Source organism: Electrona antarctica, assembly GCF_951216825.1.
Source record: "Electrona antarctica genome assembly, chromosome: 12".
Classification (NCBI taxonomy): Eukaryota; Metazoa; Chordata; class Actinopteri; order Myctophiformes; family Myctophidae; genus Electrona; species Electrona antarctica.
This window is the reverse complement of record NC_136793.1, coordinates 19,608,307-19,632,426: the sequence shown is the minus strand read 5'-3', so window position 1 is coordinate 19,632,426 and position 24,120 is coordinate 19,608,307. Positions and strand designations below refer to the sequence as shown.

The 24,120-nt window shown below is 46.3% G+C and overlaps 1 protein-coding gene across 11 annotated transcripts in view; it reads right to left on the bottom strand.

The window, feature by feature from the left end:
* The window catches only part of LOC306933389 (transducin-like enhancer protein 4), a gene marked incomplete at its 5' end in the record, with an annotated part of 51,762 nt that overhangs the window by 10,364 nt on the left and 17,278 nt on the right, over window positions 1-24,120 (bottom strand). For 4 of the 11 annotated variants that reach the window (XM_079515597.1, XM_079515602.1, XM_079515601.1 and 1 more), the window contains 4 exons: window positions 154-276; window positions 9,166-9,182; window positions 13,967-14,165; window positions 15,093-15,167. In XM_079515597.1, coding sequence (XP_079371723.1) covers window positions 154-276; window positions 9,166-9,182; window positions 13,967-14,165; window positions 15,093-15,167 — 414 coding nt within the window. Of the gene's footprint in view, window positions 1-153; window positions 277-9,165; window positions 9,183-13,966; window positions 14,169-15,086; window positions 15,168-24,120 lie in introns of all 11 variants that reach the window. The other 7 variants (XM_079515599.1, XM_079515603.1, XM_079515594.1 and 4 more) reach the window with 4 other exon arrangements.

Genomic DNA, 24,120 nt, shown 5'->3' with positions numbered 1-24,120 from the left:
AGTATTACTGTGTGCAACATTTGTATTTTGTTGCAAGCTGTTGTTGCATGATCTACAAGTATACAATTTGTCCAAACGTATATTTTTGGCTCTTTTCAGTGCAGGACACCGCTATGCAACAAAATAAATCTTGAAGTCTTGAAGGTGGCTCACATATCGTGTAGCAGGTAGCTCTTTATCGTCTGTCTTCTGTTTTTTGCTGTCAGATGAGTAATCACTTGAACTGCGGTGTTTCTCTCCGGCTCGTAAACTGGCTGATGGAGACACAGATGAGCTCTGGACAAAAATAAACACAACTAATGTTGTTTTCTTTTAATAAAGTGATGTATTATTATTATTGTCGATGAATGTATTTCAGCTGCAAATTCATTTAACATGCCATTCCTTAATGATGCAAATTCATTTAACATGACATTCCTTAATGCCACAAATTAATGATTTACAGTAGCAAATATGGTCGATTAAATGCAATATAATATTATTGATAATAACACAATATTGGTAGGAAGTGTTGTAATTTCAGATTAGTGGTGACATTTTTAAAGCCATTGTATTGCAGTGTAAATGGGAATATTTTGTACACATACAGGGCCTTGATGGATTAGTTATTTGAGTCACATTCAGCACACAGACACCCCAGCATGGAATCACTGACAAAATGATCTGTCTTTAATCAGCATTTAATTAGATTAAGTCTCTTCATTCAAGAAATGATTGCAGCATCATCATGCAATTTTCTCTCCTAAAGCTGACATGATATGAGAGATATTGACATATCATGTCATTGAGACATCATTCCATCCAGCTGCATATTATAATGTGTGTACGGAGATTCAGCATTCTGGCTGTGAACAAATAACGAATAAATAAAATAACAATTTATTGGACCTAATTGTTTAGAAAGCATTACAGGTTATGAATATCAACATGCAGTATAAAAATCAGACCAGTCTGAAGCGAGTGGTGCAACAGCACCCCCTATTGGTACTCTAAACATCGGGACATAGGAGGGACATTGCTGTTCCTTGGAGTGGTTGCACCACTCAAAAAGTTACAGGTGGGACAGGCTCTCGTGCATTCTCAGTTTACCAGATGCAAAAAAAAAAAGAGGATTAATCCGTAAAGCATTATCGTGGCTTTATCTATGCTTTCATGGTTTTTGTGAGGTAGCCTACAGTTCTCGACAGAGTGCCCCAGCCAGACGGCTAGTTCTAAATTATGAGAGTTATAAATAATGAACAACAACACCAAGGAACTATGCCCACTGGCAAACAAACTGTATACAAATATACACTGTGTACACACAGCCGCTGCAGGTAGCCGCGCCATGTCCTGCTGCCTCCAGCCTGAACAGCACACACTTCAGGACCAGCAGAATGCTGTGAGCAGCTTTAAAGGAGAGCGACTGTTCATCAGACAGTGGTCTGACAGAAAAGGATAGCCACCATCCTGCAATGTGGTTATGTGACTCTATATACAGTATATTATGTCAAATATATCTATGTACTGTAGTGTGTAATATAAACCTCAAACACAGTGCAGGCTGTGTTGCAACTATAGGGGTGCAATAGGAATAGGTAATTGAACTAGAGATGCACGATCTAATCGGTAGCGTATCGAAATTGGCCATATCGCCATAGAAATGCCATATCAGTATAGAACCCATCTAAAAACAATCCCAATTATCTTCACCGATATTGATGATGCAACAATAATGAAACCGTCAATGGCTTTGTACTCGCAGAGCAGCCAGTCTGCCTGTCTCTGTCTCTTTAAGTGCGTCAGCTGTTAGTGGAGAGGGGGGCTTACACCATCTACTTTAACCAGCAAAACTAATTCTGCAATGAGTTCAATATAAATGTATAATATAATAATGTAATATATCAAATCAGCATCAGTCGATATGACCCTGCAAATAATCGGCTATCGGTCATAATTTTAATATCGTGCATCTCTAAATTGAACTAATCGTTTTAATTGATTATGGAAATTAATCGATAATCGATAATGCAAAAAATCTAATAAAATGTGATTATAGGCAAAGAAATTATGTCAGAAATACTGAAAATACGTGATCTACATACAAGCTCACAACATGTTTTCACTGTTTACTTTTGGTATTTTAAGTAGTAAATTTAGAATTCCGGAGTCTGGACATTTGCTTGGAACAGAGTATTTCTACATTGCAGTATTGATACTTTTACTTAAGTATAAATTCCACCACTGGTTAATATCTACATATACATTTCGACTTGCCCACTGGTGTGCCTGGGGCACAAAAGGGTTGAAAACCTACAGTTGGGTGCCACCGATATTGTCCTTTATCATTTGACCCATTTAGGCCTGACCTCAAAATTAAAAAAGATCCTTCTAAATCCTCCAAATATTTTCACGATTTTTCAAAAATAGCAGACCTACAAGCTCGTAGCGCGCCACTCAGTGGCACGCTATGAGCTTGTAGATCTGCTATTTTTCAATAGCTAAATTATAACATAATGTTTAAAACACCAAAATGGGTTTTGCGCAGATCACGCAAACCTCAGCAAAAAGAAAAGGACAATATCGATGGCCTCCAACTGTAACCTACAGTAATTAGGCAAAAAATGGCTAAGTGCACTTTGCTTTATATATTTGCCTCACTCATCATCAAAGTCTAGCATTAGGCATTTTCCACTCATGCGAAATGTGAAAAACAAATTAGTGACATTTCCAAAACCAAAAAATAATTCCAAACGGCCACTTCTGTTTGTGCAGGTCCAACTGCATTTTGAACCAAGATCTGACCCCACTCAAGCAAAATGAATGGCTCTAAGGAAATGACATTTCAAATGACAAATGGCTTTAATGGTTTATCACATAAGAAGATTTCAATAGGATTTTAATTACTAATGTGTCCTCTTTTTTGTGAGCAATGTAACAATTCAAAAGTCAATTGTGTGCACCACACATCATTTGACAAGAATCTGTTTGACGTTTAAGAAGTCCTAGAGCTAGTTTGGGAGGCATAACATTTCTCTTTTGGGTCTCAAAAGAGAAATGTTTGGGGACCATTGCTCTAGTTCGTAGATCTGCTATTCTCAGCAAAGAGGTGTAGAGAGTAAAAGAAGGGGCCAAGACCCTGGGGGGACCCTGGTCAATGAAGTACAGTATATACAGTCTATGTATAGTACAGATGTGTAGCTTTACATCACTGCATTGGTTCAAACGCTGAAATTATTTTGTGGGCCAGTGATGTATTTTTATGTTATTTGACTTTATTAAGCCTTATGCAATATGCATGTTGAGATGCTAAGAATCTCTCTCTCTCTCTCTGTCTCTTATGGAAAGCCCTCCTCTTCAGCCTGCAGATGGACAGCAAGAAGGACAGAAAATAAAGCGGGACCTTTCACTCGACCTTTCCACTAACTCACGCCTGCAACCTTTCCACTGCCCTTTGCCGTGCTGAAAGTGTTGATGACAAAGGCGCTATGCGTGCGTGTGTGAGTCTGAAAGAGAAGGGTGGCGGAGGGGCAGACTGGGATGAAGAAAGTGCACGTGAACTTGTTTACATTTCGATATTGCATGTGTGCAGTGTAGAGGTGCCAGTGTGTGTCCAGAGGTGAGTGCAGAGCATGTCCAGGTTGATACTACCTGCCTCTTTTCTCTTTTTCTCTCTTCATCTCTCTATTTTCACACAAACACAAAAAAACACTCACAGGCATACACTCACAGGTACACGCACACGCACACACACACACACACACACACACGCACACACACGTACACTCCCGCACACGCACACGCACACACACACACACACACACACACACACACACACACACACAGCACTGTCTCTCTCTCTCTCTCCAGACTGATTAGGTTAATTAGCGTGCAAATTAGCTCTTTCAATAACATCAAGGTAAATTAATTTTACTGTTGAGACAAATGAAAGCGCTGCTGGCAATAGAAGCTGTGTGTGTGTGTGTGTGTGTGTGTGTGTGTGTGTGTGTGTGTGTGTGTGTGTGTGTGTGTGTGTGTGTGTGTGTGTGTGTGCGTGCGTGCGCGCACTCGCTCGTGCGCGTGTGTGTCCTTAAGGATTCAGAGTATGTGATTTTTACACTCATCCCCTCCCCTCCCTGCCTTCCACCCCTCCTCTCCTCTTTCATCCCTGGACCCAGAGCCCACAGCGCACGGCCTCCTGCCTTGGCTGTTAGTAGTCATTACCACAGTTACTTCCAGGATAGCCAATCAGATTATCTCTAAATATCCTCAGAGACAAGGGGGAGGAAAAATAGAGAAGAAGAATGTCTCCTGTAGTTAGCCTTCTATCTCCTCTCTTTGCACGTGCACACGCACGCACGCACGCACGCACGCACGCACGCACGCACGCACGCACGCACGCACGCACGCACGCACGCACGCACGCACGCACGCACACACACACACACACACACACACACACACACACACACACACACACACACACGCACATTGTGTACACATAGGCTTGCTGATCCTTGTGTATACCCAGAGGCTCCAAGTTTGAATGATTGGTAGCTAGGCTAATCCGTTGCCTTAACCGCCCATCTCTTGCATTTGTCTCTATTTGTAAGTGATTCTTCAGTCAATATACAGTAGGAGTGCAAAGTGCAAACGCCAGTCCGTGTGAACGCACACATTTAAAAGAGCACTATCCTATCAACAAACAGTAAATGCAAGATGGATGAATATGGCCAAGTGTCCTTATTTTCAACAGGTGAAGAATGAAAAAGGCCTAGTTCAAAATCTTTATGTCTTTGTGAAAGGTTGCTGTTAGTTCGAATACTGACACCAGCTTTCACATGTTTTTTGGAGGGAAATAAAAAAGCATGATCAATAAAGCAAATAACAATTATTACCAACAATGGTTCTGTCGTCGACAAACCTCATGTGAAAAGCGTGTTTATTTCTCCAGTCCTCGGAACACACCGACACGGCATCACTGCCTTGCGGTACTTGCGGCAATCATAAGCGTGCATGCACAGTGCACAGTGCACACACCCACACACCTTTGTCAGTGTGAGGTGCTAAAGCCAAGGACATTAAGTCACAGATGTTCATGCAATTCACACACGCTGTACCCTGTGGACTGTTGCCAAGGCAACTGGAGACCACAGACGAGGGGCTTATTGGTTCTATGGAGAGTGACTGTTGGCCGCCATGTCAAAGAGCATTGTGCGTGTGTGTGTGTGTGTGTGTGTGTGTGTGTGTGTGTGTGTGTGTGTGTGTGTGTGTGTGTGTGTGTGTGTGTGTGTGTGTGTGTGTGTGTGTGTGTGTGTGTGTGTGTGTGTGTGTGTGTGCGTGTGTGCATGCGGTGGACTAATGAAAGACATTCATCATTTTGATCTCTCTAGCCCTACCTCTGATTTCTGACTATCACACGCACGCACGCACGCACGCACGCACGCACGCACGCACGCACGCACGCACGCACGCACACACACACACACACACACACACACACACACACAGACACAGCTAATCGTTCCCATCCTGCCTACAACCTCAGAGGTGTGTGTGTGGAGGAGGATATGACTACATGGGGGCAGGAGGCATCAGATTAAACATTTCTTACGCCTCCCCCTTCTCGACAGCACAAGCGAAGACAACCCACCACACTATGCATGTGTGTGCGCTCGCGCGTTCGTGTGTGTGTGTGTGTGTGTGTGTGTGTGTGGGTGCGTGCGTGCTGTGTGCGCATGTGATAGACCCAGCAGTACAAGCTAGGCTGGTGGTTTAAAAGGATGCTAATCTCTTCATTGAGCATTCAACAAACCGAATATTTGCCTTGGGAGAAAAGCTCTGCTTAAGGGACTAATTACCACAAACGCTGAATTAAACGCTGCTGCCTCCCTTTCCTTTCCATCACCAATCAGCCTTGTGCCCGAGTGTTATAATATTTTAGTTTCTCATTCAGTCTGTTCATCTCTCTCTCTATTTCCGGAATACTGTCATTTTCACGCAGCATAATTTTCCTGAACAGTATAGTGGGGACTGCAGGTTTTACTAATGGATTAATGAAAATGCACACTGGGATAAAACTAAAGCTTAATTTAAAACGTCATTACAAAACTTGTTAGCTTGTTTTTGTCAGCAGGGGACACACTACAGAGTACTTAAATCAGGCGTAACTCTTGGTGCACTATAGCAGGGGTTCTCAACCCGTGGGTCGCGACCCCTCAGGGGGTCGCCAAATTATTTTAGGGGGTCCCCAAACTATTTAAAAAAAAGAAAAAAAAAAAAAAAGATTTTTTTTAAATTTTTATTTTCACGATTTTTCAAAAATAGCAGACCTACAAGCTCGTAGCGCGCCACTCGGTGGCGCGCTATGAGCTTGTAGATCTGCTATTTTTCAATAGCTAAATTATAATGCTTAAAACACCAAAAGGGGTTCCCGCCCAAAATGGTTTAAGGTTATTGTAGCAGTCAATTTATATTGGGGGGCGGGGCGGGGGTCCCGAGACATTGCCAAAGCATTTCCGGGGGTCCCCGGCCAAAAACGTTGAGAACCCCTGCACTATAGCAAGGACCACACCCTCAATAAACAATTTATTGTAAAAATAATTAAATCAGTGTGTGCAAGACTTTGCTTGTAGTTCTTCTGCTTCCCGAATGCATTATGGGGAAGCTTCACATGGAGTTTTGCCATAGCACCCGGGCATGGTCAACCCCCAAAAGCATCCAGAGATCATTGAGATACAGTGGTGATATGCTAAGCAGCACCAATTATAATGTGATCTTAATGTTGTGTTCTGGGATGGAGGCTGAGGAGCTAGTAGCCTTGGGAACACAGGGATTTTGGTTTCAAGAGAAAAAGAAACCTCGGGGAAGCGCCCAGGAAATCTGGTCTAGGAGTGGGAGTGAACCTTGTATTTTCCTAACCAATCAGAGTGCAGAGGGGCATCGCTCCAAATTTGGTGACATCAGTGTTCTGAAGGAGAAGGAGGCGTGCACATAGGTTGGTGAACCAATAGGGAGCCAGTGTCCGTTTCCAGAACTTTGAAAGGGCTTGTTCTTTCAGGCTAAGGCGGTAGTGGCTCTGATCCTGAAGAAGTGTCTGGAACAATTGACTGGAATTGGAGATTAAAAGAGTATCTGTCGAGGTAATGCTTTGGGATTTCCGGAATTGGTTTGCATAAAGAAAAAGATGGGCAAATGCTGTATCCAGAATGGATGTTATGGATGCAAATGGACACCAGTCTGGTAAAAGGGAGGTTGTGAAGATTTGGGAAGACTCTTGGCATAGATACTATGGGGTACATTATGAGTGAGAGGAGAAAGTGACTTGGCATTCACTTGCGACCTCCAGCAATGGTTCAAACATTCTGTTCGAACCATCTTCCATTGTAAAAAACAAAGCAAAAACGGCACAAGTAGAGGCAAGTAATAGCCTGATGTCGTGTAGGAGAGTTGGCTGATCTTAGAAAAAGGTGATTCTATTCCGGTTGATGAGAATGTTGAGCCTAAAGATGGAGCTCTGCACGGCTTTGGCTGCGCAGAGAGATGGAATTCAAGAGCAATGGGATGGAAGAGACAATTGAAAGCAAATGAGAGATAAAGACTCACCCTTGATAGGGGGAAGATGAGGTTGCCATTTAGTGCAGGAGGTGGAAGAAGGCAGAAGTTGGAGATCAGGCTAGGTGTGGCTTAGAGTGTGGTGGTAGATTATTGATTATTGATTATCTATCTAATGTGTCCCAGTAGGTCTCCTCACTGAATTGCTGAAGACAGGCTGCAGCTTCAGATAAAAAGTAGTTGTAGTTGTTCTGATATAAACCATTACCTTAGGATGATGGAAATTGGGAGTGTGTCTCTGAAGAGGGAGAAAGCGTATAGGCAAACTCTGTGGAGGTAAGTGGGTGAATGGGTGGGTGTTCTGTTTGAAGGTGGAGGTGGAGGTTTGTGTCCTTCGAGCAGTCTGCCGACAGGCAGTTGACAACAGGAAGGCATGATAAGGAGTGCAAGATCCATGTAATTACTGTTTATCTGATTGCGAAGGATGAGGAATGGGAAGATCAGCTGTAGACAATGTGAAATTGATGGTAGCCTGTTGAGCTACAATGGGTTGAAGGTGAAGTCCGCAGTTATTTATGTGCGAAACTAGATACTGCGAAGGCTGTCGAGGAAAGCTGGGCACTGACATCCCTGTGGGAGGAGCCCGGCTGGAGCAAACTGCTGTGGTTGCTGTAAGTGCATAGCCGGAGGCACTGGCATCTTGGTGGAAGATATGCCCCAGTCAGAGCGAGCTGCTGCCGTTGGTGAAAGTGGGTAAAAGCAAGCGCTAGCATCCCGGTGTCAGATGTTACAGCGAGCTACTTCGGGTGCTGGGAGTGAGCAGCAGCGCAGGGACGCTGGTATCCCAGTGCCAGGAGCCCCGGCTAATGCAAGCTTCTGCAGTGGCCAGAAGTGGGCAGTGGGGGGACTAGCATCCATGATCTACTTGGCAATTGGCGTAAAGAAAAGCTCCTCTTTAACAGGAAGAGTCCTATAGCAGAACCTGGCTCTAGTTGGACGGCCATCTGCGCTGACCGGTTGGGTGGAGAGGTGGTTGTTGAACCCTGATATTTGGAGTTCTGACAGATGCCTGCTGTTTTTGATGATACGGCTCTTTATGCGTTTGTGTGAGGGGAGTGGGGACATCACAACGAATAGTTGGAATGAGCACGTTGAGAGGGTGTTGGGGACTACAGGATTATTGTCTGATAATTGAAATGGAATTCCTTTATCTTTTTTGTAGCATGAATACAGTCCAGTCAGATGTTTTTTGCATGGAGACAGCGGAGAGGTATTTGTCTTCCATGGTTGGATCTGCCAGCCATGGTAGATCTTTGTCTGATGGGGCTAGAGAAGGAATCCATACCCCAGATGACGTGGACGACTTATTATTATTAATCAACTGTTGAATATTCTTAGTCATTAGCGTTACTGACTCCTTTCCTTGACTGACCTTTCCAAGGATCTTCATTGTCTAACAATTATCATGACGTGACATTTTGTCCACAACATAGACTGTATGCTCTAAAATAAAACAGCACATTAAAGCCATTATGAGTTATGTTTCATTATGAGTAAAGAAAAACGTCCTAAGTGAAATTCTGGCAATTCAGCCAATTCAGATAAAGGTCAGAGGTCAAAGAAGAGACTTACCTTGACTGAGTCTCTGTCTGAGGAGGATGAAGGATGAAAGAGAAAAGAGAAAAGAAGGGGTGGGGTGGTTGGAGGGAGAGAAAGAGAGAGAAAATAACTTTACCCAAATAAAAAGTATGCAAACGTAACTTTACACGTCTCATAACACACATCTACAAAAAAACGAAACTAAGCACAAACACGCACGTGCACGCACGCAGGCACGCAGGCACGCACACACGCACGCACGCACGCACGCACGCACACACGCACACACACACACACACACACACACACAGAGGAACAGAGCTAATGATGGGATTGCATTGCTATTGATTGTCTTGTCTAATGGGGATAGCTATTACCCGAGGTAGCAGCTGTTAGCTTTGCTAGAGCCACAGTGCAAGGTTAACTGCTCTGGTGCACTGTTAAAAGCCTAATTAAGGATGCACACACACACACACACACACTCACACACACACACACACACACACACGCGCGCACGCGCACATGCACACACACACACACACACACACACACACACACACACACACACACACACACACACACACACACACACAGTTTTCCCTCAAGTAATTAGCTGCTTGAGCTTAAAGTTGGCTCAGGGATGAATTAGAGACACTTGTGTACAAAAAAGAGAAAAGAAAAGGCAGCAGTGCAGCACGCACAAACACACACATGCACACGCGCGCACACACACGCGCGCGCACACACACACACATGCACACACACACACACACACACACACACACACACACACACACACACACACACACACACACACACACACACACACACACACACAGATACGCACTCACTCTCTCCGTCTTACACACACATACACACTCAAGTAATTAGCTGCTTGAGCTTAAAGTTGTCTCAAAGACGAATTAGAGACTCTTGTGTCCAAACAATTGAGAAAGGAAAGGCAGCATCATCCCCACGCACGCACGCACGCACGCACGCACGCACGCACGCACGCACGCACGCACGCACACACACCATGCCAGGCCAATTATTTGAATATTGATTCACAGTGCGATATGATACAAGGCACAGTATGCACTAAGACTTTAGTTTTTTGTTTATATTGATGCAGAGGACTCGCCACTAGTGTCTCACAGTACAGCCTATTGTCTTTATTCAAACCGCAGCCATCTTGCCAGCAAGGTGCTAGGTGCTACTTCCCATAGACAGCCCATTCATCCAAACACAAAAGTCCTCTCTAATTATATTAAACAACAAAATCACCAACATTGCAGCTGTAGGGAAAGCTTGAATTATCCTCTTTCTATCTGCAAAGTGTTTCATAAAAATCCACCGTGGACATTTTATGAGCTACTTCCTGTCAAGAAATTCCTTTTTTTCTAAGTGTTGGAGTTTGGAAGCGCTCGTTGAATATCACTCAATGGCCCATTTAATTTGCACAGGAGGCAGGAGGTTGCTTTACTGATAACGAGCGCTTCCAGAAAATACATTCACACAGACTTGTGTCATCAGGGGCGTCAATATAGCTGGGGGGTGGAGCCGGGGTAAAGTTCAGAGTTCTCCCAACCGGAATAAACAGTGGCGTGTTGGGTTTTCAAACGCAGATGCTTTAAATACTACTAATTTAAAAGTAGGCGTCATGTCTTGCCAGATCACAGGCACAGATCCTTGTTGCCACTCGACAAGGAACGCTACTTTAGAAAATGAAACAAGCTAGAGTCCGATTGGAATGTTTTCCTTGACTGCTGGACATGATCCAATACAACATATGATATATTCGCATGGTAAGAGACACTTTTCTATAGATATGATCACTGAAACTTAGCATAATATACATTTTAAAAAGCCATTAATTCATCAATGATGTTTATAGAACACGTTATAGTGAATTCCAAGTAGGCTACCGACACCATTCGTTTCGACCGCACTTTGCCAAACGATGGCGCCGTGCCAAGTTCCAACTGTCTCTAAACGACTTAGAATTCAGTACAATGTGTTCTATAAACATTATTGATGACTTAATGGCTGTTGGTTTTTGATATGTTAAGTTTAATTTATCATATCTATAGAGTGTCTCTACCAGGCGATTAAACACTGCGCCGCGGTAACACAATGTTTTGTAACATGGAGGGAGAGGGAGATGGAGAGGCATCTCTGATTTCGGTGGTGCTTATGCTTGTGCAACTTGACACATGCAATAAAGTATAAAGAGATAAGGATACTCTGACTATAAACCACTTGAAAAGTTGAACCCCAGGTCCCCAGCATAAACCAAAAATCTACAAACTCACAACGCGTCGCAACGCACTGTGAGCGCATGGTAGCCACGCACATTCTCCATTTACAGTCCGTACGGCTTACGCCTACACAAATGTTCAGATTACAAATATAAAGTGCTCACCCCAGGGCCATGGATGTTACAATTCTGCTAGGGCGGGTTTAAGTACCGGTATTACCGGAATTGTACCGGAATTGTTAAATAAAAAGCAAAGCTTAATCAGTTTTTGGCCATGCGCTTTCAACTATGCGCCCATATCGGTTGGTGCATTATAACTGATAAAATGGCCACCGATTAAAACGCTTTTTATTGAACAATACGGAAGATACGGGTACTTCTACCCACCTGAGGAGGATTGTAACATCCGTGGCTCTGGGGCAAGCACTTTATATTTGAAATCTGAACATGTATGTAGACATTAACATTCAAAATGGGAAAAGTGCGTAAAACAGGTTGAAGTTCCGCCATGACAGACCAGCGCCATGTGAACCATGGCTAAATCGTCTCGTATACTTAATAATAAGTAAACTTTCCGAGGGCGACTGAACGATTGTGTTTCAGATGTCCTTCTGATGGATTTTTCTTGGTTGTCAATATTTCTATCATCCAACAAATGGCTCTGAAAGGGATCCAAAGGATCGTACGCTATTATAACTCTATGGGGAAGACCATTTGCTTTAGCCCAGGCTAAAACCGGATGTGACGTTTGTGGACGTTCCTGTCTACCTTCGTGTCAATGTATAATCATCTGCAAGGAATTTCTTGACAGGAAGTAGCTCATAACATGTCTACGGTGGATTTTTATGAAACAAACACTTTACAGATTGAAAGAGGATAATTCAAGCTTTCCCTACAGCTGCAATCTTGGTGAGTTTGACGTTGTTTACTATAATTAGATAGGACTTTTCTGTTTGGATGAATGGGCTGTCTATGGGAAGTAGCACCTAGGTAGCGCCTTGCTGGCAAGATGGCTGCGGTCTGAATAAAGACAATTGACCAGTCACATTACTTTGACTGACCAATATAGATTCAGACTCTACTTTTAGATTGGGATCACTCAAGACAGAAAAAAAAGATTAAATGTTTTTTTCTCCTCCATGTCCTGTGTGTGGATATGTGGTGTGGTGTTTGATGTCGGAGTCTGATGCTTTATACTCTCACTCAGGCATTAGGCCTGATAAATAAATACTATTATTAGTATTGTCCCATAAAACCCCTCATGTTTGCCAGTTGCATGCAGCAACATGTGGAAGAATATTAACCCCAGAGTCATTTGTCGGTTTAAATAATATATTCTTAATTAATAATTAAATGGTAAATGGTCTGCTTTTCTATAGCGCCTTTATCCAAGACACTTTACAACGTGCGTTACATTCACTCATTTTGACATTTACACATTCACACAATGACAGCGGAGGCAACCATACAACGATTTATACTGCTCCATCTTTCAGCCAAATGGGTGTTTACAAAACATCTGAAACACACACACGCACGCACGCACGCACGCACACACACACACACACACACACACACACACACACACACACACACACACACACACACACACACAGGCCAGGAATACAGATACAGAGCAAAACATTTCCAGTAGATCAAATTGATGTCAAAGTCATGTTTTATATGAGTTTGTACATTCTGACAGCATTTTCATACTCTGTCTGCGTTCCAATATTTTAGTTTAGTTTTCTATTGTTTTATGATTTGTCTATTAAGTGTATAGATGGAATGAGTCACACCCAAAGTTAGAGAGGTGTAGATTAGCGGAGCGAACATAAAAATTAGATCTCTCCTCAGCTACATTATTTTATTTGACCAAAGAGTTGCCTTAATCAGATCTCTGTGATTTTCTTTTTATGTGTTTTGTTAAAATTAAATTACTTTTCTTGTCATGGCATGGTCTTCTGTTTTTAGACCATGCCCTTCTTTCAGACCACATGACATTTTTGGCTGCTGCAGAAGTGTTTTGTGTTTTCGTGAACATTAGAATCATGATTCTAATCGCATGTGAGTCGAGTGATTCGTTACATGCCCATTTATAACTCAAATGTGACCAGATTTGACTGAGAGACTGCCATCGCACACATTATACTGATTATAGCTTTTCACCAGAGGAGAAAAACTTGTTTTTCTTTTTTCTCCAAAATGAGTTAATAGCACAGGCAGACTGTTTACATACTAGAGCATGTCTGAAATAAGTGTCAGGGCTGAAATCGACATGTAAATATGAAATAAATGCTTAAACATGTAGCTAGGTGTAATGTTAGAGAACACAGAAGTGAACCTTTCAAGCCTGTTTTCTCAACTCGCTGTTTTCTGCAAGACATTACTCTATAAGCCATATATCCAAAACTGGTGGGTCAAACTGAACAACCAATATGTCAATTTGAAGCTATGATTCCCTGCTTTCATATGACATGAAAAAACGAAAATTCAAAAAAATCCAATGGCAGTCCCTCAGTCACATTTAGTCACATTTGAAGACTCTCGGAGATAAATGAAAGCGGGTAGGCCTACCTCTCTGGTGGTCGTTGCTGCTGTCGTGGTGCTTCCTGTCATCTTTGAGTGGCAGCTGGTGACCCAGGGCCGAGGACAGGGCCAGGAGGCTGGCGGTGCTGGCCCCGGGGCCCAGGGACGTCTGGAGCCCCGCCGGGTGGGGGGTGAGGGGCACGGGGAGGGCATGGCCGTGGGACAGATGCTGGGCCTGGAGCTGCTGCTGCTGAACACACACACACACACACACACACACACACACACACACGCACACATGCGCACGCACGCACACGCAGGCACACACAAAAACACATGCACATACGTATGTAAACACAAGAAAAACAGATAAATACATTTGCATGAATACAGAGTTACAGTATGTGGACAGATCTAATTTAGGAGGTTTTTAAGTGGTGCAACCACTTCCTTAAGTGACTATGTGTGTGTGTGTGTGTGTGGGTGGCTGGGTGCGTCTGAGCACGAAAACAGCATGGTTGTTTTTCACCACCTGTGCGCAACCTAACACACACACAAACACACGCACATATTAACTGTATATATGGTGATTTCGGGTGTGCCAGTACAGTACAGTACAGTGACAGTACAGTACATTGGAGGGTACAGTAGAGGGACCCCCACACGGCAATTCGGTCATTTCTCAACCGTTTCGGACGTGAGGCGGCTCGCCGGAATCGGGATGGCACCCTGGGTGCGTTCCTGTGGGTCTGGAACTCCCCCCCCCCCTGGGACCCCCACACTGCGTTGCACCACTTACTTCACACGGGTGTGATTTTTCAGGTTGTTTCACATGAATTAATAACCTTTTTTTACAGTGCACTTTGAGGTTCTGTACACGTTTGTGTGTCTCTGCTCTAAGCAAGATGGGCTACTAAGGACATTAGGTGTGTATGTGAGCGCTAGTGCATGCTTAAATTTGAATGATATACAATGATATACACAGTGTATGTCACATACACAGTGTGTGTGTGTGTGTGTGTGTGTGTGTGTGTGTGTGTGTGTGTGTGTGTGTGTGTGTGTGTGTGTGCGTGTGTGCGCGCGTGTGTGTATGTGTGTTTGTGCGTGTGCGTGTGCATGTGTGTGTGTGAGCGTGCATCGTGCATGCATGCGTGCGTGCATGTGATACACCCACCCCAATGATGGCATTGAGTTCAGCCATGGTGACCTGTTTGGCCCTCTCAACTGCCTGCACCACCTGCTGCTGATGCTAGGAGAAAGAGATACAGAGCATAACATTTCTAGTGGATCAAATTGATGTCAATGTCATGTTTTATATGTGTTTGTACATATCCAATATCCAATATTTTAGTTTAGTTTTCTTTTGTTTTATGTTTTGTATATCGTTGCTGTCGGGAGGAAACCTCCTAACTAAATTTTTTAGGTTTTGCCTATCATTTGCATATCAGGGCTATTGAACACCCTTTACATCTGTGTGTTGTTTCGAAAATATTGAACCAATGGAAAGTAGTTAAAACGCATTGGACAAAACTCCATTGGACCCTCAAACTGTCTCCTAACTCCAGCACCTCTCCCCATCTCATGCAAGTCATAAGTCACAATATATAAAGTCACAACACCAACTTTGATGTATGCTATTTGCAGTATTGCTTTGTTTTAAAAAATATAACGTTTTCTTAATTTCCTGAAAATGTTATATTTTTCATTTCCTGAAAAATGAACATTTAGGTTTCTTCCTGACGAGAGAGAGCAGCAGGTGGTACTGTTTCTCGGCGGCATCAGTCCGACACTCTACCCCTAAACCTAACCCTAACCTCAAGCACGACGCAACGCATGGCATCAGCCGTGGAACAACCGTGGCAGGCAACAGTGTTTCTCGGTGGCATCAGTCCGACACTCTACCCCAAACCTAACTCTAACCGCAAGCACGACGCAATGCATGTCGGACCGACGTACTGCCGCCGAAGCGAGCAGCAGTCGAGTGTCTAAATCCCCCCAGTTTCCCCGGCAGCTGATGCTGATGCCGTTGCCGTTGCTGATGCCGTTGCACTCGCTCCTTCTGTTCCCCACAGCAGAGATATTAAGTGTATAGACGGAATGAGGCACACCCAAAGTTAGAGGTGTAGATTAACGGAGGGAACATAAAATTCCATAATCAGTTGCCATAATCAGGTATCTGTGATTCTTTGATGTGTTTTGTTAAAATGTAATAATGACTTTTCTTGTAACCAACGCGCTCTGACTTATCTGGTGCACTATCCTCTTAGATGACACACATTACAGCATGTAAAGAAAATAAAAGGAGAAGACTGACTCTTTCCACTGTGTGTGACCCAATACCTGTTATAAACGTTAAAAAGAAAGAAATATGCAAATTCCCAATTAAAATATTGCTATTCATTTCTTTCTCTTGTCTGACCTTAGACAATGACATTACCATGTTCATGTGGAGCAAAAGAGCTTGTTTCACGTTTCACATCTTCATTTCCAATTAACTGTGCATTTTAAAGGAGTATCAGATCAAACAAAACTGTGTGAAACGAAGACTGTTAAGGTGGTTGCACACTGGTGCATTTCTCGGCCGAATATCGGAGCGAATTTTGGAGGGCCGAAAAAAGAAATCGACCTCACTTTATGTCAATCCCGTTTGCACACTGCTGCGGAATATTTAGTCTGTAAAAGGTTTTTTCGGACCGGGGTTGATTTTATCCGTTTTCTAGTGCGGTGTTGGTGACAGGCTGACAGCTAGTGATGCCTGTCACCAACACAGGTGAGCCTACTACCTTCGGATCCGCAAAACGCAGTGAAAGAACGCACCAGTGTGGAACCACCTTAAATCTTAAGTTATACTCCGTCACACTCCGGTGTCGTGCAACAAAAATAGCCCATCGACATGTTTGTAGATCTATTTTTGGGGCGAGGAACACTTGCATACATGCACACACATATAACGCTACAGTATACAGACGTAAAGACACAGATACAGAGACAAAGAAAATTGGTGGGAGAGGAGGAGCTGACCACATGCGAAAACCAAGGTGATGTCAACCAAAGGAGAGAGAGAGAGAGAGAGAGAGTGAGAGAGAGAGAGAGAGAGAGAGAGAGAGAGAGAGAGAGAGAGAGAGAGAGGCATTCATGCAGCAAAGGGTGAGACATGAGAAACACCTGGAGGCACAACATCAAAGAAAGCCAAAGATGAAACAGCTTATCAGGTTTGGAAATGGACCTCTACAGGCACACATCCACACCTCCACACACGTACATGCACACAAAACACAGACACCATATATGTACAAACACACACGCTTGGTGTGTGTGTGTGTGTGTGTGTGTGTGTGTGTGTGTGTGTGTGTGTGTGTGTGTGTGTGTGTGTGTGTGTGTGTGTGCGTGCGTGCGTGCGCATGTGTATGCATGTGTTCTCTATGGGTGTACATTCCTGTGGATACCCAAGGGGTTTAATTTTGGGTCTAATCCATTACTCCTCCGGTGTTTGTCCCTATTTGTTCCCCCCCCCCCCACGCTCTCTCTCCCTCTCCCCCTCTCACTCACACACACACACACACACACACACACACACACACACACACACACACACACACACACACACACACACACACACACACACAATCATTGTATTGTCACTACAGGAGTTTCTTATGAATGTGGATTTTCACATCAAGCTTTCAAACTGATGTGTGAATAAGGAAACATTTGCAAAACTAAACTAAACTGAGCGTTGTCCATGACACATGCGCAGGGCAAGTTCAGTCATGAGGCTCGACAGTTGTATTATATAGAAATTTCACGAAATACCTTTCGTTTATGGGTAGGTTTCCTTCAAAACCTAGCTGCAGAACATTATTTTATGTACTCCCAGGACAGAAAATTCTAGAATTTTCGCTGTCCTGGGCTCTAAGGGTGACGTAGGAAGCCACGCCTATCCCGTATAGATACCTGCGTGGCTACGTCAGCCCTCATTCAACTTTTCTTCTGCTAAGCTGCGAGAACGAACTTTAACATTCCAGTGTGTGCAGGGTAATATATCTCGCAAACTCGGCCGAGAGATTAATTCTTTAGGACCGTGAGATCTCTGGCACACTCTCGAAGCAAACAGAAGGATACTTCTCGAGAAAAAAAGCCGAACTTCGACACAAGTGAGTTCTAGGCAACTTGTTGCTACGCTAGCTTGTCGGAAAAAACAGCTCGCGCCTCTTTTTCTCTCTCGCTAAAGCTAGCGTTTGTTAGCTTAAAGCTATCGATAGTTAGCTTAGCGCTACTAGGCAGATACGCCTGTGGTCTACTATTACACGCCACGAGGAAGATAAACCTGTGGCTGTTAAGCACTCGGACTCCTCTCTCTACAAGCAACCATGTCGCTGACGAGGGAGACCCAGCCCGGGGAAAGACGCCATCGAGGACAGCCGGTGCCCGCCGACTGTCAAGAAGGCCCCAAACAAAAGACGTGCTCCACCTGGGGATGCGGGAACACGATGTCGGGCAAAGACGGGCATGACGAGTGCATGTATTGTCTCGGCCTCACCCACACCCGTGAGTCCATGGAGGAAATCGGTCCCGTTTGCCTCCATTGTGAGAAAATGGACGACGACGTCCTAAACAACAGGCTCGGACGTGTCCAAAGGTATTATGACAACTTTGCCGCCCACGGACTCCGAGAGAGGAGCCCCACTCCTCCCCCGCGACGAGCTCGCATACAAGTCCCGCCAAAGGGGCTTTGGCCCCGCGTCACCACCGGAGAGGGACAACGAGCTACCCCGAGACAGAGGCTCGACTACTCGGGCAACAGAGCCCCAACCGGAGCCTCTTCTTCAAGAGCAGCACCTGCCGGCGCTAGCCGAGACAGGTACGCTACTTCAGCCTCTGCAACCAGGGCTCACGAGGCCACTGATTACGAGGCTCATGGCGCGAGGCCAAGGGATACCTTCGCACCGCGCCGCTCTTCCCCAGCTCCACGTGCTCGACAACACGTCGTGCAGGCCACCATTGAGTGCCCGCCCAGACATACAGCTAGACGCAGACAGCCTGCCGTTGCACCCAGCTATATGGTGGACCGCCTGGACCTTTCCCCAGACCGCGCAATGTCTCCCGGTGGGGAGCATTGGACTACCAGGGAGGAAGGGGAGCTTCGTGATGACGAGCTCCCTTCCTTCCAGGAGCAACTCCAGGACTACCACGTCCTGGACGAGGCCTACGCGGACGAGCGAGATGGCCATGATGACCTCTCCCCCGGGGACTACGTCAGCACCACTCGTCGCCCCTTCGACGACCTGGATGCCATGGACATACAGGAGCACCAGCAAGCCAGGGCTCCTGTCCCCCCGCCTCCTGTACCCCCCATGGATGACTCCAATATTTACGAGATATACAGGAAGGCTAGTGCACGTTGTAACCACACATGGCCTAAGTCAACTGTCAAGGTACTACCATGGGAAGGCAGGACTGATGAGTCCGCCCCCCCCCCTGCACCTAGAAGACAGAAGCTCCCTATGGCACAGGGCTTCGAGGAGGCCATGATGCACGCCTGGGACGAACCCCTCCTGAAGGTGGATTTTCCCAAGGCCAGCGCCAAGGGGCCCAACGACATACCAGATAAACAAACCCTCGCCATAGACTTCATGCCAGCTATGGACAAGGCTATAGCGGCCTACCTGGCCAACCCTGCAGCTCCTAGAGTGGATCACCACGTAAAGGAACCGCAGCTCCTGTCCAGCAGCGTGAGGGAAGCCTCAAAACTGAACAAGTGGCAGTATGCACACATGTCCTTTGTGGCGAAGGCCCTCAATGCAGGAGCACTTCTCCAGGGTTCCATGAAGAGCCTCCTCATTGAGATGGGACAGAAGTCCATTAAAGTCCAGCTAGCGGAACTGCCAGAAGACCTGGCCGAGTTACGCCGCCTGAATCACGAGATGGCCACCCTCCAGAGGGACTCCACTCTCCACAACGCCAAGGCAATGGCATGTTCCATCCTCCAGGAGAGATGGCGTTGGGTCGATCAGACCAGCGCCATCTCCCTGGAGACAAAGAAAGAGTTTGTGGCTGGAAATATCCACCCAGACAGTATGTTTAAGGACGCTCTGGCCAAGATGTCAGAGACCATCCAACAGCTCGAGTCCTCCACCAAGACGATGAAGGCGCTCGAACCGCTGGCCAACCAGGCCGCCCCGGTAGGCCGCCCCAAGGCTAAGAAGGCACCCTGGAAGGCCAAGACCGATGACAAACCCAGGTCCCAGGACCGGAGCGGAGATAGACAGCGACAGCCTGCAGGCCGAGGCAGAGCAGACCGCCGCACCTCTCCGCCGCCCTACAAGGCCAGGAGCGCTCCCAGAGGCCGAGGCCAGGGGAAGCGCAAATGACCTGCCCGGGCCGGGTCATCTTCCCCACCACACTCAGAGTTCAAGGCCAGAGGTGGGGATCACAGATCTCACCTCAGAGCCTGCGCTGAAGCGCTTAAGGGGGCCTGTACACAGTGCTGTGAGCACCGTTGTACAGACCCCGAAAATTGTTATGTGCAATTCACATGTGTATGTTTTTCCACGTTGTTCAATAAAGAAAACAAAAAAACAAAAAACACAAAAAACAATAAAACCAACTCTGAAGGGCATAGGCCCAGTGGGAAAGATAACCCACACTGTGACAGCTTTAGCTGTCACAGGCCAAAAACTCCACGCCAATTTTTTCCAAACTCAATACCGAAAAAATTCACTAGAGGGAGACATTTCACACAAAGTAAGTCTTCCCCTAGGCAGGCCATGCACCACGCTGACAAGCGCAGGGAACCCTTTGTCACGTCATCTGTCACAATGGCGGATATCCGGGGCTTCCCCGTGGATAATCCGTACAATTCAGACAGGATACAGGCTACAGTTCGCCTCGAAACCGCCCACTTCCAGGAAAATTATTTTCTCAGAAGCGAGCGGGCAAAAGGCCGCCATTCTGCAAGAGGAAATCAATTCTTTAATGCAGAAAGGCGCCATCACAGAGGTGGCCCTCGACCAATCAATGAACGGTTTTTACTCCCGCTATTTCTTGGTAAAGAAAAAGGGGGGCGGACTCCGTCCCATTCTAGACCTGAGGGCATTGAATCGTCACTTAAAAAAGCTGCGATTCAAAATGCTTACTCCACCAGTCCTCCTACGCCTAATTCGCGAAGGGGACTGGTTTACGTCAATAGACCTGCAAGACGCATATTTCCACATTCCGATTTAACCGCCGCACAGAAAATTTCTGCGCTTCGGGTTCAGAGGAAAAGTGTACGAGTACACAGTCCTTCCCTTCGGAATGTCACTGAGTCCCAGAGTCTTCATAAAGTGCACCGCGGCAGCTATCGCTCCGCTCCGACAGCAAGGGATCCGTCTCGCTACATACGTAGACGACTGGATCCTACTTGCAGACTCTCCACGAGAAGCACTGTCGCACACACATCGTGTGCTCAGCCACCTCGACTCGCTTGGGTTTATAATAAACCACGAGAAGAGCATGCTTATGCCAACACAGTCAATAGACTTTATAGGCATAACACTGAACTCAATCTCTTACACGGCCCGCCTGAGCCAAGAGAGAATAGACGCAACACTGCAGTGCGTGGCGTCATTCAAAAGGGGACGCTCGATTCCTTTTCATGCATGCCTCCGGATGGCGGGGTTAATGGCCTCTGCGGTCTATTTAATCCGCCTAGCAAGGCTACATATGAGACCTTTCCAACGATGGATAGGCTCTCTACATGTACCAATGCACCGTCGGCACCAGAAGGTAACAGTAACATCACAATGTATACTAGCCCTTCAATGGTGGTCAGACAGGAAAACCCTCTCAGAGGGCGTCCCCATGGGAAAGCCTCTGATCAGGAAAGTCATCACTACAGACGCCAGCATGACAGGCTGGGGAGCCACGATGGAAGGACTCACAGCCAGAGGTTTATGGTTGGGGCCACTACGTGCCCTTCACATAAATTACTTAGAGCTCATGGCAGTCTTCCTCGCCCTGAAACACTTCGAGCAGCGCATACTGGGTTGCCATGTCCTAGTCAGGACAGACAACACCACGGCCATGTGCTACATCAACAGACAAGGTGGACTCAGGTCCCCTCGTCTTCATCAACTGGCTCAGAAACTGATCCTGTGGTGCAACACACGCGTCCTCTCAATAGTAGCGTGTCACGTCCCAGGTCTTCTGAACACAGGGGCAGACCTGCTGTCCAGAGGACCTCTCCGCTACTCAGACTGGTCACTACACCCTCATGCAGTGGCCCAGGTCTGGAGCAGGTTTGGGAAATCCAAGGTGGATCTCTTTGCCACAGAGGAGAACACGAAGTGTCCCCTCTTCTTCGCAATCAGGGGACCATCAACGTTGGGGCTAGACGCTCTGTCACACCAATGGCCCAAAACCCTTCTCTACGCCTTTCCCCCGCTATCCCTCATCAGCCCCACTCTGGACAGAGTGAGGACTCAGGGTCTGAAGGTGCTCCTAATAGCCCCGTCGTGGGGGGTCTGGAGGTCGGAAATAACCCCTCTCCTCTACGACCAGCCGTGGAGAATTCCCCTTCGAGCGGATCTCCTCTCTCAAGCGAGGGGGGAGATCTTCCACCCTCACCCCCAGGACCTAGACCTATGGGTCTGGCCCGTCAAAGGGTGATGTTGACTGCCGTGGGTCTACCTCCGAACGTAATCGAAACGATTCATAAAGGCAGAGCCCAGTCAACAAGGGACCGTTACGACACAGCCTGGCGCGTCTTCGAGCATTGGTGCTCACGAAGACCAGACCAAACAGTCCCCTACCAGGCCTCAGTGATCGACGTCCTGTCATTCCTGCAGGAGCTCCTAGACAGCGGCCTAGGCCTCTCCTCAGTCAAGGTCCATTTGGCGGCAATCTCTGCCTGCCACCCAGGCTTTGATAACCAGACGGTGTGGAAGCACCCGCTGGTAAAACAATTCATGAAGGGTGTACGCAGGGAACATAGGACATGCAGATCCCTCGTTCCCTCGTGGGATTTGTCCCTGGTTCTAAAGGCTCTGGCTACAGCACCCTTTGAACCACTACAAACCGTGAGCCTCAAGCTCCTAACCCTGAAGGTGGCTCTCCTGATCGCACTCACGACAGCAAAAAGGGTCAGCGACCTACATGCGCTCTCGATCTCTCCAGACTGCATGAGGTTCGATGAGGGGTCGACCAAGGTCACCCTAAAGGCAAACCCCGCCTTCATTCCCAAAAATGCTCTCTCAGTGTGTGTGCCAGTGAACCTACAGGCTTTCCATCCCCCGCCGTTCTCCTCTGACGAAGACAGCAGGCTTAATTGCCTCTGCCCAGTCAGAGCTTTACGCATATACGCGGATAGACTGGCTCCCTTCAGACAAGGAAGCCAACTCTTTGTGTCCTGGGGTGCCAGGACCAAAGGAAAGCCCGTCACGAAGGTCACTATCTCTAACTGGATAGTGGAAGCCATCCGTCTGGCCTACACTAGCCAAGGCGTGGATTCCCCTCAAGCCCTGAGGGCCCACTCCACAAGAGGTGTGGCAGCTTCCTGGGCACTCTACAAGGGTGTCTCCATTCAGGAAGTCTGCACAGCAGCAAGCTGGTCTACACCCTCGACTTTCGCCACATACTACAACCTAGATGTGGCAGCGCCTTCGCTAGCGCACGCGGTCTTGGGGGCCGCTGCTCAGTAAAGCATCAGGGCAGCATAGCGCTGCCTCCTGCTCTCCACAAGGACTAGGTTCTGGACCCAAAAGGGTCCGAGCCCCTCCCAAAAGGTTTACCTGGGACCCACTGGAAGTTCAGGTCACGGGAGTTCATAAAGTCCCATAAACGAAAGGTATTTCGTGAAATTTCTATATAATACAACGTTAAAGGTTACTTTAGTAACCACGGTTGTATATATAAATTGAACGAAATACCTTTCGTGGAACGCCCTTCTGTTCTCTAAAGCAGAAGAAAAGTTCCGAATGAGGGCTGACGTAGCCACGCAGGTATCTATACGGGATAGGCGTGGCTTCCTACGTCACCCTTAGAGCCCAGGACAGCGAAAATTCTAGAATTTTCTGTCCTGGGAGTACATAAAATAATGTTCTGCAGCTAGGTTTTGAAGGAAACCTACCCATAAACGAAAGGTATTTCGTTCAATTTATATATACAACCGTGGTTACTAAAGTAACCTTTAACGTTACTGGCAGCCAATCATTGACCGGCCT